General features: G+C 44.2%; 1 protein-coding gene across 1 annotated transcript; it reads right to left on the minus strand.

The window, feature by feature from the left end:
* Positions 1-399: 399 nt before the first annotated feature.
* onecut1 (one cut homeobox 1) lies at positions 400-6,140 on the minus strand (the record flags this gene model as incomplete). Its single annotated transcript, XM_080499879.1, has 2 exons — positions 400-689; positions 5,066-6,140. The coding sequence occupies 2 exons, from the start codon at positions 6,138-6,140 to the stop codon at positions 400-402; spliced, it is 1,365 nt and encodes a 454-aa protein (XP_080356005.1).
* Between the last annotated feature and the right edge of the window lie 8,452 nt (positions 6,141-14,592).

Here is a 14,592-nt window from a genome sequence, read left to right on the forward strand (position 1 = left end):
GGGGAGGTGAGGTCAGGGTGTAGTAAAGCTAGAGACCATTGATAGTGAGTGTGTGTGTGTGTGTGTGTGTGTGTGTGTGTGTGTGTGTGTGTGTGTGTGTGTGTGTGTGTGTGTGTGTGTGTGTGTGTGTGTGTGTGTGAGGGGGAGAAAAAAACTATAGTCTTTTTGCAGTATGTTACACATAAACGTGTTGCTGAAACAAACATTTTAAAGCAGGTCAAACAAGAAGTCTTTGGTTTGTCTTTTTCATCTTTGGATACTATAAATATCAATATAGTACATGTTTAAGGGCAAAATGTTGCTTCAAGGTCTTTTTAAGTTTCTCTTTGTTTCTCTAAAGTTTTAAAGCTTTTCCACCGAGGTTGAGTCAGTCCATGAGTTGGTCGAATCAGTCCGTCTTCAGGCTTTGGTGCAGGCGTTGGGGCCAGAGTTGACCGGATGACCGGAGCCGTCGTCGACCCACTTATCTAGGCTCCGTCGGCGTGCGTTCATAAAGAAGTTACTGACTGTGGCCAGCTCCAAACCCAGCTGCTGGGCGATGGTGAGCTGCAGCTCTTTGGACGGTCGCTTGTTCTCCTTGAAGATGGCGTGGAGCGTCCGCCGCTGCACGTCCGTGAACACCAGCCGGGGCTTCTTGGACACGTTGCCCCGCTCACTTCTGCCGTGATCCTGTTCCTTGCGCTTACATGCTGTGGGGGATTGAGGGAACAGAAAGAGATACAGCGTCAGGAGGCACTGGATAAAACCATGGCGGTGATTACAGATGTGAAAAAGTCCTGATTAAAGTGAGGACAAAGTATTCTTATTTTGGTTATCCCCACCATTTGTTTAACAAATGTTACTGCAAACTGTTCAAATAAATAAATAAAGGCCATGATCATATAGTTTTTCTGTTGCTTTAACATAATAATAAACACATTCACAGGCCAAAGTACACTGAAAGGAATCAAGCCCATCATTAGTAAATACCACCAAGAACCCAAATCTAAACATCTTTAATCATTTTACCAAGTTCAATATCTGGGAAAGCATGAAATCACTTCCAGAGAAGCCTATGTCGATCCTGACAGGTTCCTTCTGTCTGTTTTCACCTGTCAAATCAGCTGCTGTGGTGTTTCAGTCAGAGAAATACAAGTAAACCTCCTCAGTGAATAATTTCCTCCATCTCACCCAAACGTGCCCCCTTCACTCTGATACCACCTCAATGTGTAGAATATCTCAAGGAATTGTTTTTTTTAATATAGTTTTTCAGGCGATTCCTGGACAGACAAACACGTTTCTAGGATTTCCAATAAGGTTTTGTGGCACATACTGCTGTAACAGCTTGCATGTTTGAACAGCCTAGTAATCACAAGCAGAACCGTCATTATGCATGAGAATCAACAGCAAAGTTTCCCTCCTCGTTTGGTTTGGGAGTCACGTTGGTTGCACGGCCCCGGGAGAAGTGGGCCAGCTGGTGCTGATGGAAAGCAGCCAGAGGAGGAGGAGGGGAACAATGAGCGCTGTCCATGGTGCTGAAAGCTGCCCCCCCCCCCCCCCCCCCCAACATCATGCAAGAACCTCTGGAACACGACGACGTGCAGATCGTCTATTATCAACAGCACAAATGTAGGAATCCGCGTGACAAGAAAATCCCTGACTTCAGCTGATCTCGCTGCCTTTTCTTTTTTTGTTTTATGATTATTTTTTTTTGGGCGAGTTGATGTGTGACCTGAGGCCAGAAGGGGGCAGCAGTGAGCTGCTGGAGCCGGGCTGGTGTGGATTCACCAGGGGAAATGAATGAATGACGCGTCCCAGCCGCAAAACAACGAGTACCCAAGGACTTATTGTGTTTTTTTTTGTTTTTTTTTGCAAAGTGCAACAAAGGCGAATAAATTCATTTCATTATAAACCCGGAAAACATGATCTAAACCAAGCGGCTGAGTCGGTAAGCTTGACGTGTTTTAGACGTAGAAACACTGAGAGAAACAAACATCCAATCACCTCAGGGTAAAACTGAACTAATTTAGCAACTCGGAATTTTGTATAGCATAATAACTATGTGCAATCAATCCTCATCTCTCCACTCCACTGTTTGTGCAATGTATTTAATCTTTGTTGTTGATGCATTATTTGCAGCATTTCGTTCCAACTGCAAGTTGGAGCGCAGGTAGAGCCAAATAAAAAAAGACATTACAATAAACACAACAATTAAATCAGTTCAATAAAAGTTGATTTTCCAGCAGATTCCACTCCATAACCTGGTTTCAAGCTGTGTGCTGAAGTACAGTGAGGCGGCCTATTGGCATGATCATAAACTGGAGTGTAATTGTGAGTATTAGCAGCCCGGTGTCTCCAGTGCTGGTAAATATTAACAGAGATCCGGAGCTCCTCCTGTAAAGGCTGCTATAAATCAGAGGCAAGTGAAGGCCACTCAGACAACAGGAGCCTCCAAAGAGCAGCCCGACCCCGGCACAGGAGGCCCGGCCAGAGAGGCTGCTTTCCCAGGACCGGGGGCGAAATAACAACGGCCTCATTATCAGGCTAATCACACACACACACACACACACACACACACACACACACACACACACACACACACACACACACACACACACACACACACACACACACACACACACACACACACACACACACACACACACACACACACACACACCAGCCCTGCTCCGGCTAATCATTACAAACAGACAGATAACTCCACAGACTACGCACACACACACACACACACACACACACACACACACACACACACACACACACACACACACACACACACACACACACACGCACACACACACACACACACACACACACACACGCACACACACACACACACACGCACGCACACACACACACACGAAGTGACGACTGTCCGGTTTCATAATGTTACACAGCTCAGAGAACAACAAACACACCTCTGAGCTGCAAGTCCTGCAAATATGAAACTGAAAAGACGAACAGGAATCTATTCCAGGGATATCTGGCACCCCGATCAACCGACCAATTGTCGCAAATAATAAAAAATATAAGCAACACTGAACAACTGTATGAGTATAAGAGTCAAAAATGATTCACATTGTAAAAAATCAATTAATGTATCCTAATAATAACAATAATAATATTCTATTCTATTCTATTGTATTGTATTGTATTGTATTCTATTCTACTCTATTCTTTTCTTTTCTTTTCTATTCTATTCTATTCTATTCTATTCTATTCTATTCTATTCTATTCTATTCTATTCTATTCTATGCAAACAAATTCTGATGGGTAATTGAAAACGTGGGAAAAGCAGAGAAGGCCCGAGATTAATTTTCAGGAGCCTAAAATCAATGAGAATATCACATCTACTTCAGTACACGATCACAAATGTAGTTCACCTCGGAACGAACCAATCAATACAACGGCGCTCCGAGAATTCCTGTAAATTAATTTAGTTTGTACCCCCCATTTTTTTTAAATTCCCACAACCTTTTATAAAATATCAAAAAATTGGTTTTCTAACGGTCTTTTTTATTTTTTATATTAAAGACTAAAGTTTTTAAGTTTTACTTAACGATACACACAAAACGTGAATCAGCCAGAAAAAAATAATAAGTACAAGTGGAGCAGGCCTGCTATTTTATCAGTTATAAATATCAGCTCGTTGAATAAGCAAAACAATCTTTCAAACGGGGAATATACGCATTTGCAAAACAGTCCGTGATAAAATCTCATCCTCCAACACACACACACACACACACACACACACACACACACACACACACACACACACACACACACACACACACACACACACACACACACACACACACACACACACACACACACACACACACACACACACAGCCAGCAGCAGCAGATGGGAAAACTGAAAAATAATCAATTGCGATTACACTCGCGTGCACACGCACCAATACGAGCAGATACACGCACTTTCCACTGCCTCACTTTTCAAAAAGCCAAAAAGCCCATTTGTAGGTCATTGATTGGGACTATAAAAGGTAAAAAAAAAAAAATCTATTGGTTGGCTGTGAACACGCTCAAGCTATTTAGGCCTCGCTGCGCGCCCCTAATTGACTCGTGCGTACCTCAGGGACAAATTAATACAGAGGTCTATCAGTTAATTAGAGAAACCTCAGTCAAGTCAGAGCTGCTTTACAAGCAAACATTAAGACGTGTTCTATTTTATTCTATTCTATTCTATTCTATTCCATTCTATTCTATTCTATTCTATTCTATTCTATTCTAATCCATAATGATACGACGTCTATAATTTTACCAAGCGATGGCCAGGGCCCATTTCGCCCGCTGAATAATGCATGAGTCCAGCTTCACTTGACATTTAATTTTAGTTTATCTTAGACTCCCCACAACACGTGCACACGCACACACTTTACACTCCCCCACCCCACCCACCCCGTTCTGTTTACACCAAGGGCAACACCAAAAAAAAAAAAAAAGGCCGATCAGTTGCATCAACACCAAAATAAACACATTCCTAACGATTTTTGGGAGACGGATTGGTTTACGCAGTCCAGAGGTCGATATTTTGAGGTAAAATGACAAGAGCGCTTGTTTCAAACAAGCACCCAAATCAGTGTGGAGGCAGAAATGGGACATGTATTGATATCAGCCACAGTCGCCCTGTGCAGGGGGCTCGGTTCTTTGGTGAAAGACTTTTCACCCTCGTGTATTGTGTGTCATATTAGAAATTAGAAATAATCTCCTATTTAAAGGCCATGTCTAAATAATGCACGTCTGTAATTCCCTCTCAGTCTGGTATTATAAAAATATAAATTTTATTATAAGTATTTTTAATTCCAAGAGAGGGAGCATTTATCTTGAATGGAACCTGGTGTGAGCGCGCACCCGTGTATATCATTTCTTTTTAGTAAATACAACAAGGTCAGTTTTGCTTTCCAGCCCACTTGACCTGCTCGACATTAGGAACCATTCAGAGGCGACTGACCCTCTGTGATGAAATAAAGCCACTGCTCTTAACTCATTGCATTATATTCACGGGGGGGGAAAAAAGAAAGCAGAAAAAAAGGAGCTTTACCGAGGCTTCGCTCACCTGCGAGCCTGAGCGCACTCATGCGCTGGAACTCAGGCTCCTGCAGCCATTTCCACATGCGGCGGAAGGTCTCTCTGCCGGACTTGAGCTTTGACCAGGGTTTGGGGTTCCTCAGCAAATCGGACAGGGTCCCCTGGGACCTGCACAGGACCCGCTGGGCAAAGATGGCCTGAGGGATGCTGTAGCGCTTCAGCTCCGTGGTGATCCTCTGCGCTACCTCTTTGGTATTCACCTCCTCCATCTGTCCCCCAGAAACGCCCCCCCCTCCACCGACCCCCCCTTGCTGCCCCAGCCCGGAGGCCTGCTCCCGGCTGTTCCCCAGCCCCTGGCCGTGGCCCTGCGCGCCAAGGTGGGCGTGCGGGTGGTGGTGGAGGCCGTTGATTTGTACCATGCCCGCCGAGGAGCTCATGTGCTGCTCCGCGTGTCTGCTGAGCATGGCCGGGTGGTGCGCCTCGAATCCGCTGGGGGTGAGCATCTTCTCGCCGGGCATGGCGGCACCGGGGTGGGCGTACGGAGGGATGCCGGCCTGAGACGTGTGTATGCTGGCCAGGCCGGAGCCGGACAGCGGGGACAGGCTCTGACCCATGCAGGGATCCTTGTGGTGATATGCGGGATACAGACTGTTCATGGGCGCCAGACTCCGGTCCTCGCGCATCAGCGTGAAACTGCCGCTGACGTTGCCGGGGATCCTCTGGTGGGGGTGCGCGTGCGGATGGTGGGGATGGTGATGGTGGTGGTGATGGGGAGGAAACTTGTCGGACACGGTGGAGATGGGCGGTAAGGGTTGTAAGGGGGTCAGGGTGGTGTAAGTGCTGCTGGCGCTCATGCCAGGGGGGGCTTCGCACATGCTGATGGCTGGGTGCAGGTGTCCGTGGTGGCCGGGGTGATACTCCCCGGTGTCCAGCAGGGTCGCCATGCCCATGGCTCGGTGGCTCAGACCCCGGGGGCTCGGACGGGAATGCGGACTGTGGCCACTCAGCAGCTCTCCGTGGCCGGACACGGACTCATGGCTCACTCCGTGCAGGTCGCCAATATTCTCCATCGACAGCTGTGCGTTCATGATCGCGGTAGCGCTGTGGACCAACCATCTATCTGACCTACCGCAGGCAGCCGACGTCCACAAGTTCTCACGTCCAGTAAACTTCAATTCTCTTTTGTTGCTTTTCTTCTCCTTCTCCTCCTTCTCCTTCTTGCAGTAGCCTCCGTTTAGCGCTCGCCTCCGCTCAGTCCTTATGAAGTGATTATTCTCCAACCCTGCTGCTTATTTCAGTAATGGCTCGTCCTTTCTGCAAACCCCCCCCGGTTTTTTCTTGATATTTTTGTTTTTAATTTTTTTTTTTTTTCCTTCTGATTCTCTTTATAATTCAAGCCCCCCCACCGCCAACCAGCTGTCCTTGCGCTCCGGTCGGGTGCCGCGCCATCTCTCTCGTAGTGTGTGTCCAGTCCCCGCTCCACCGCAGCACAGATCACCGTCCGCACATGCGCACTGTTGCGCTCCCATCTCCTCCCATTCTCTCTCTTCCTCTCTCTCCCTCTCTCTCCCAAGCGCGCGCACACGCACATAACCGCCCCCTACTCTGACGTCTGCTACCTTATTAAGGAAGGGAGGTATCAAGCCACCTGCTAAAAGCTGCTAACAGCAGCCTTAAGCACTTTACTGCAAATGTCAGTGATACAAATGGACATATTTCTAAAGTGAAACTCTCAGCAGGGTGGAGAAGCGGTGCGTCACGGCGCATAATGTTTAAAAACCAGCTCCCGTTTAGGAAAACGCTTCATTCATTAGCGCCGTAATGAGGCTGTATCTTCAAGTCCTCCTTAAATCATTAAATGCAAATGAAGCAAACTTCCGGGTTCATTTGGAGTTGCATAAAAAAAAAAAAAAAACAACTCCGTAAAATAACCCCAAAACAACAACAATCTTAAGAATCCCCGCAGTGGAAACACCAGTTATTCCTCCTCAACTCTGCAGTGATTTCACAAATTTACAGCAGAGGGAAAATGAGGTAATTAGCAGTTTAATGGAGCTGTCGATGAAGTTACAGGCTGCATGTATTCATCACAGAGATCCACTTTTTCATTATTAGAGGCCACTTCAGCAGCACTTCACGACCCCCCCCCGCGCACACACACACACACACACACACTCCTGCCAAATATGTGGCGGTTTAACCAAACGAAGAGGACCGTACTACCTTCTCTTTTGATAGAAAAAGATGAGCAGATGTGTCTATTGTTCACCTATTAGGCTTAACGAACCAAGCCCAGCATGTGATGAGTGTGTGTGTTTGCGTGTGTGTGTCCTGTTGGTAGATGAAGCACATTTAATCCCAATGTTTGGAGTTATTTAAGTAGGTATTTCACGTCAGATTACACAGTAGCATTTAGATATAATTAAAAAAAAAACCCAGCATATGATTTAAATATGCATTTGTTTTTGTTGCTTTTGTTTTTTTTGTTTTTTATTAGAAAACTTATATATATTTACATGTACATTCACAATTACATTCACATGATCAGTAAAAGACATGCTGACTCATAACAGGACGGGTTATGCAGCGGACATTGTGCAGCAGCAGAGTCAAAGGTGTCCCAACCTGCAGCCGGATGAAGGGCCCGGGCCCTGGCTGTGTGTCAGGGGCCGTTTAGCCTAATAGAGCGGTGGAGCATTGCGTCCTCAGCCGGCCCGAGGTGACAGCTTGCAGCGGTCAGTGTCCTTCTGGACCCCCTGCTGAATGAGGGACATGTCAAAGGTGACGCTTCAAGACTCCCAAAGCCAACATCTGCGGGGGACAGATTAACCTTTCAGACTTTTCCTTGTCCTGGACCTGCTAGGGGCCCCGCATCTGCCGGGGCCCCTCCCACCCACAATAGACCCAGCGCTCGGTTGAACGAGTTAAATAAAAGACGATGGAAGACAAAAAGAGTAGAAGAAGTTAAACTGTCTCTGATGTGAAGTCAATGTCAACGGCGTGTGTGTGACGTGTGTCGAGACAAAGGGACACTAATTCCTCCAAGTGTGGCTGTCCAAGCGTGCAGTCCAGTGGACATAATGGACTTTAGAGGCAGCTCACAACAGGGAAACAAAAACACCGGGGACATAATTCTATTAATGTTTAAAGAATTGTAACCTGGCATGCCGTATTTCCTTTCAATCTAAATTTAGTAAAAAGAAAAAAACAAACAAACAGTCTATTATATGTATTTGACCCCCCCTCCCCCTCAATTAAAATTACTCTCACGACCTTCCTTTTCTCTAAAAAACTTCATTTTTACAGACAGGTTTAGTCACTTTTCACATTTTATTTTGCTTTTGCAGCACACCCGCTCGCTGACAAACGAGATGCAGAAAGGAGATGAGTAGGAAAGGCTAAGGTTTGGTCTTACTTGGCAGCAGACCTCATCTACACATTCTCATACGGATCGATAGGCTCCTGCCACGTCTGCACGACCTGAGCCGTGCAGTGTTTATGTGCGCTGGCTCTCTGCGGCCATTGTGCCGAGCCAGGCCTGGCATTACGAGCCTGTGACATTTGCTTTGCAAAGAGATTGTAGGGGAAGGCGCTTTTCCGCACACCCCCTGAAAGAGGATACATTTCAGTGGAAATTCAATTCAATTAGCACAAAAGAAAAGCCCAGGCAGAGCCCAACAAGTTGCGCCTCACACATCCATGCGCTGCTGCACCAGTTCCCAAATGTTCCGGGTTTCATGGTCTGTACAGGCAACGCACACATATTTATATGTTTAGAAAAATAAAGTTACAGGGGATGGGCACTGAAAAGCACTGTGTCATTTACTTACAGGTTCCACGCTGATTATTAATCAGGGGCATCATTCCCGTGAAGCCCACAGCAGCATATCCGAGCAGAAACAATATAATGTCTGGCAGAGGGGGACCGTGGATCAATATTTCAGCAGCCCTGCTAAAATGACACAGCGATGCAAGCCTTACAGACGTTTAAAATGACAATTACAGCTTTTTTCTTCTTCTTCTCGAAATAAGCCTTTGTTAAATGGCATCTGGTGAAACTAAACTTTTATAAATGAGCCTCCTTGAATTTGGCCTGTTTGGTCATTTAAAGCGGATGGATATGACACAAGGTCGAGCGCACGCACAAACTGAATTAACCTTTAGGAAAATAAATCAAATTGCGCCTTTTTAAAAATTGTTTTGAACCCATAAATTAATTCACGGATTCACCTTCGAAATCCAGGGCTCCACATTCTCTACATTCAGAGGATCGTTTTGATCACATATCTTTTTCAAAGCCAGGTGTGCTGTGGGACAAATACAGATATGTTAGACTATAAAATATTTGAGAACACCTGAAAGGATTTCTCCTGTAAGAAATGTGCATTGCAGCGTTGGTGGCTGGCCTTTAGAGTACATTTGAAGTATTGGCCTTGAAAGCACACCACACCGCGCCAATCAATACTGAATAAAATTATAATTCCTCGAGGGCTAAGGCCTACAATTTGTTAGAATAAACAAGCCTAAAAATACCAAACAATATTCCTTTTTTATTTTCTGCTTCATCTGTGGCTCTTTAACCGTTAATCCTTCCTTTCCCTATTCGAATGAGCAGATTATTTACATTACCAGCAGATATTTGTTTGACTTAGAAACATGTCTTCTAAGACAAAATATTGAAATTTAAAGGCGCGCAAATATTGTTTATTCAATGCATTTTTGTTATTTTTATTTTCACATACTCAATAACTATTTTAAAAAGAGTCATTTGGAAAAGAAAAAAATGTGCAAAAAGCCAAACGACATCACCAAGTGAAAAGAGCTAATTTACTGTTGTTTTTAACCTTATATTATAATCCTTTCAAAAGGTATTCAACACAAGCACATTCAAAGTTTTTGTTTTTCCTCCAAGTTAAATATATAAGGACTGCTAAACTAACAATAACCCCAAGCCGACGATAATATGAATGGCAGATTTAATCCCCTTGATTATGGAATGTACTTTTTTTTTCTTTATAATAGTTTAAAAATGCCATCATGGCCGAGCAGCAGATGCTGGACCTGCTGCCTTGCTCAGAGGTAAATCAACTGCCTCTCCTCCAGCGTTATTCCGCGTCACTTGCTTTGATTCGTGCACCCATGAGAAAATAATAAGGCATCACTTTACATTAAGGTGTCCATATGCCGCTCAATTACTGCCTGCAACTTTGGTGAGACTCCAATTATGACAACAAAACCGTGACAACGATAGCACAACCAGCTCCTGCAAATGTGCGCCTCCACTCCAAGTGACCTCTTACACCAAGCGCTTGAACGAGGCTTTTGGTGCAACACTAATAAGGGCAAAAATCAGAGGACAATTGAAAAAGTGTCTCAAGTTTCTGTTAAGAGTAGAAAAAGTTTTGTAATTTTTTTATTTGTATTTATATAGGTGGTGTTTTATATGAAGCCCTCTGTTTTTAATCGCCTTTCAAAGTTGGCTCAACATTTTATCTGCAGATCAAAAACATGTCTACAGGAAAATAAAATAAAACATTTAAATCGAGCTCGAAACAGACAGTAAATTAGTTGCGACATGCTATTAAGACTTGGTCCTTCTGTAAGTTTCCACACGGTAAAATTCAAAGTAAAATGCAAATTAATTTATTTAAAATGTATTGTTTCCACAGTATTTATAACAATATCTTATATTATTTGAGGTTGTTAGGAGGCAGTCATTTTACCATTCGTAACTCTATGTTAGATTTAACAAGCACTTTGTCATTTTTCCATCCGATAACAATAAGAGGGTGGGGCTGGTTTCCAATAAGACACTTGGCAACATGTTTTCCCGGATAATCATCCTTCATGGTGCATCACTGTCTTTGCATCAAAATGAACTGCACTTCCTCAACCTCTTGAGAGAATGACTTCAGATTCAGATTAATGTGTGCTAGAGTACTTTCACAGGACAAAACAACTGCGTCTGTATTGTGGAATTAATTTCCTCTATATCTATTAAAGAAAACCAAATCACGTTTTACGCAAACTGACATTTGCTATACAATAGTGCACGTCCTTCATCAGTAGTTGTAGCATCGCCGACGGTGATATATGCATTATTTTGAGCTATAATGAAGCGTTGAAAAGGAATGGACCTTTGGGTTTGAGCTGACAGCAGTGTGCACATACTGCGGACGGACGCGTGGCGCAGCTGCTTTAAGTTTGAGTGCAGAGAAGCAGTCTGACGGTGTGCGTCAGATTTGGACAGCACCGTTTTCTTCTCGACGGGGCGCCGGGGTTGAAACGTCTGCATTTAAACACTTCTTCCCCTGCGACGCACAAGAAAACCACTGACATGCACACGCGCGCGTTGCGACGCGCGCACTTTTCACACACTGGAGTCCCGGACTTTACCGCAGGATCCTGCGTCTGCACCATCAATCCACCCACAGCTCACCCCCTCACAGCACAGCGAGAAGCACTTCAACAACAATTTACATAAACTCTTTTACTACACGACAACAGTAGCAAAAAAAAGAAAAAAAAAGAAAAGAAAAAAAAAAGCATCAGATATATCCTCGCTTTTCCACCGTGTGTGTGTTTTCTCCCCGTCCTCTTCCTCCTCCTCCTCTTCCTCCTCCTCCTCTTCCACCCCGGCTTCCAGCATTTTGTTCCAGAGCCGCCAGAGTCTGATATCCCGACCGAGGTAAAGATCCTTCGCCGCCGCAAGCGTCTGCGTTTCCTGGTCGCAAAAAATTATCCGCCTTGCAAAAAAAGCCTCTCTTTTCCTGCCCCGGCGCCGCGCTTCTCTCCGTGCTTTTCTTGATGCAGGCGCATTTGAATAGCTGGCCGGTGTTGTTATGGATCCGTGCGCACTGAAAGAGAATCAGTATGCAAATTGTTTCAGTATCAATCGAAAGGTTCGATCCGCCTGAGCGTCAGCCCCTTTGGCACGAGAAGCTGCATAAATGTTTATAATGATCCCATATATTAACAGAGGGAGAGGGAGAGAAAGATGAGGGAACACCGAGGGCGATTATAAAGATTGGAACCCTAGAAGGTTTTTTTTTTTTTTTTTCATTTTCATTTTGCAGGAGAAATAAACTTAAATTACAGGATTGCAGTGGGATCCAGATAGAAACTGGAGCAGCCCTGAACCATTCAAACACATTTTTCTGTAGGTGAAATAAACCCACAGAGCAAAGAAAATTCACCATTAAAAAAAAAACCCAGAAGTTTTTAACTGAAGACATATTTCATGTTGTATTTAATCAGAGTTGCCTTTATCGCTGCAGGTTGCAATTATGCATGTGTGCAAATAAAAATCTCCTGAAATCAAAAACATTTCATCAAGTAAAAAAAAAAAATCTGAATTAAAAGACAAAAAATAAACAATTCTTTTGTTGTAAACACAAACATCTCCTATAATTGTTATCATCAGGTCCAGCAGCTTAAAGTATGACACAAGCACTGTTTGCCCCAATCATAATCATGTATATTAATTAAGGAAATTCCAAACTCAATGTACTGTCATATTTTCATGTGTAGTTTTAGTTTATTTGACACATTCTTCTCCACAATAATCTTTCAGCTTGTAAATACATATTAGAGTAAAGCCACACTTGACAAAGTTGGACTGTCGACAGGGAATGAAACAAAAAAGGAAGGTAAAAGTTAAAATAAGCAAGGAAGATGAAGCGTTGGAGAGCAGTGCAACGTAGAAGAAGAGTATAAAAAGAAGAGGATGTGAAAGTGGAGAAGTGGAGTGTAAAGGTGAGGACATGAGTGGATGTGAGAGTTGAGGTGATGAGGAACAGGAGAGGGAAGAAGGAGGGGAAGAGAGGCAGGGCAGCAAGAGGTGAAAGGAAGGGCTCCGGCGAGGGCAGGGAGAAAGAGAGTGTGGTCAGGAGGAGATAAAGCAAAGAGTCCGTTATCCATCTGTCCCAGGGTTAGAGTTTGATCAGCTGAGGGGTCAGGGGTGAGGGGGTCAGCCAACCCTCGGCCTGGAGGCTCTGTGGTCAGTGCGCCGCTAGATACACACTGAGGACTGATTAAAAGGTACGTTTATAAAAGGAGGACGCTGCCCAGCTGACATTTGGAGGCCTGTTCAAATATGACGGACGGGAGGTCAATTAAGTTTATTTCATGGTGGATCGCAACTTGAAATAGTTGGGCCTCTTCTCTGCTTCTCTTGCAGTCTGAGGCTCCCCCCCCCCCCCCCCCCAATTAAAATTTAATGTTTCTTCCAGATGTACCACATTAAAGAAATTATTTTTCTTTAAGAAGTTTGTGATAATCTAAAGTTTTTGGCTGGTGGTAACAGTGCAGAGGCAGCCGATTCAGTAAATCTGAACAAAGATGCAATTTCATTCATGTCTGCGTCATATTTTATCAGTAATTCAAGGAACGCAAAGCCTGAAAGAAATTATGCATTTGTGCCTTCTGAAAGAAAGCTTTCAAAAATAAGGTCCTTTTTTTTTTTTTTCCCTTTTATGCAAAATCTGAATTGAATTGTCAGGAGAAACATCTGTGTTTCTCAATCAAGCCTTCCTGATGTGTGACACATCAACAAGGCGTCTCATTATAACTGTTTTATGTACCGGTATTTGTTTTCTTCTCCAACGAGCTCATTAGTTTCTGTGAGTCTCCAGGAAACACACAAGTGGCTGTCACTGTTTAAACTTTAATAATGCTCAGAAATAGAGTGTCCCTCTTGATCAGTTAAAAATCCTCTCTGCCACGGGAAGTGCCATATTTAATAACTAGGTCTCACCTGGTAAAAGTGATGTGTGTGTGTGTGTGTGAGTAGATTTAACAAGGCGCTCTGTGGTTGGGTCAAGGATTGCTGTCCTTTACTTGCGCCTTGAAAATCTATACCTCAGAAAAAGGGAAGGATTATATATTTAATGTCAACAAGACATGGTCCTCTCTTTTAGTGTGTCAGCGTGTGCGTGTGTGTGGCGGTGAGCGGCTCACCGTGGCGCACAATAGGTCTCTGTGAGGGTGAGTGTTTGTGAAAGTGGAAGAGTGTTTGGTGGGTGTTTCTGTCGGCGAGGACCAAACTGGCCCGACATAAAGAAGCCTGCTTTTCTACCCACGTAAACTTTTTCATACCAACTCTGACTGTGTTGTTGTTGTGAATTATTGTCAGCATTCTGTCAGATTCTGCCCGGCAACAGATTTGACATGGTTGTTGAGTCACAGTTAATGTAAAAGTCAGTCAGATGACAACCTTTAATGCAGGTGGTTCAATTACAGAGGAGCAACTTCTGATCAAATCTACTCAAACTGCTTCATGATGGTGGAATAATTCACCTCTTCAGTTTGGAGCTGGGTTAAAACCCCCCACCCCCCCAAAAAAAAAACGTGATAATACCTCAGCTGAATAGATGAAGTAAAAATAATACTTTTTCCAGCATGAGATTGGCGACCATGGTCAGCCTGATCCCTGCAGCATTTCCTAATAGATTCTTGTCCTCCAACTGTCTAATTTGTCACTTACCCACTGCCTTTAGGCCTCTTCGCTCAAGGGCACATTCTGGCCACATGTAGCAAATG

The sequence above is a fragment of the Blennius ocellaris genome (genome assembly GCF_963422515.1).
Source record: "Blennius ocellaris genome assembly, chromosome: 1".
Taxonomy (NCBI): domain Eukaryota; kingdom Metazoa; phylum Chordata; class Actinopteri; order Blenniiformes; family Blenniidae; genus Blennius; species Blennius ocellaris.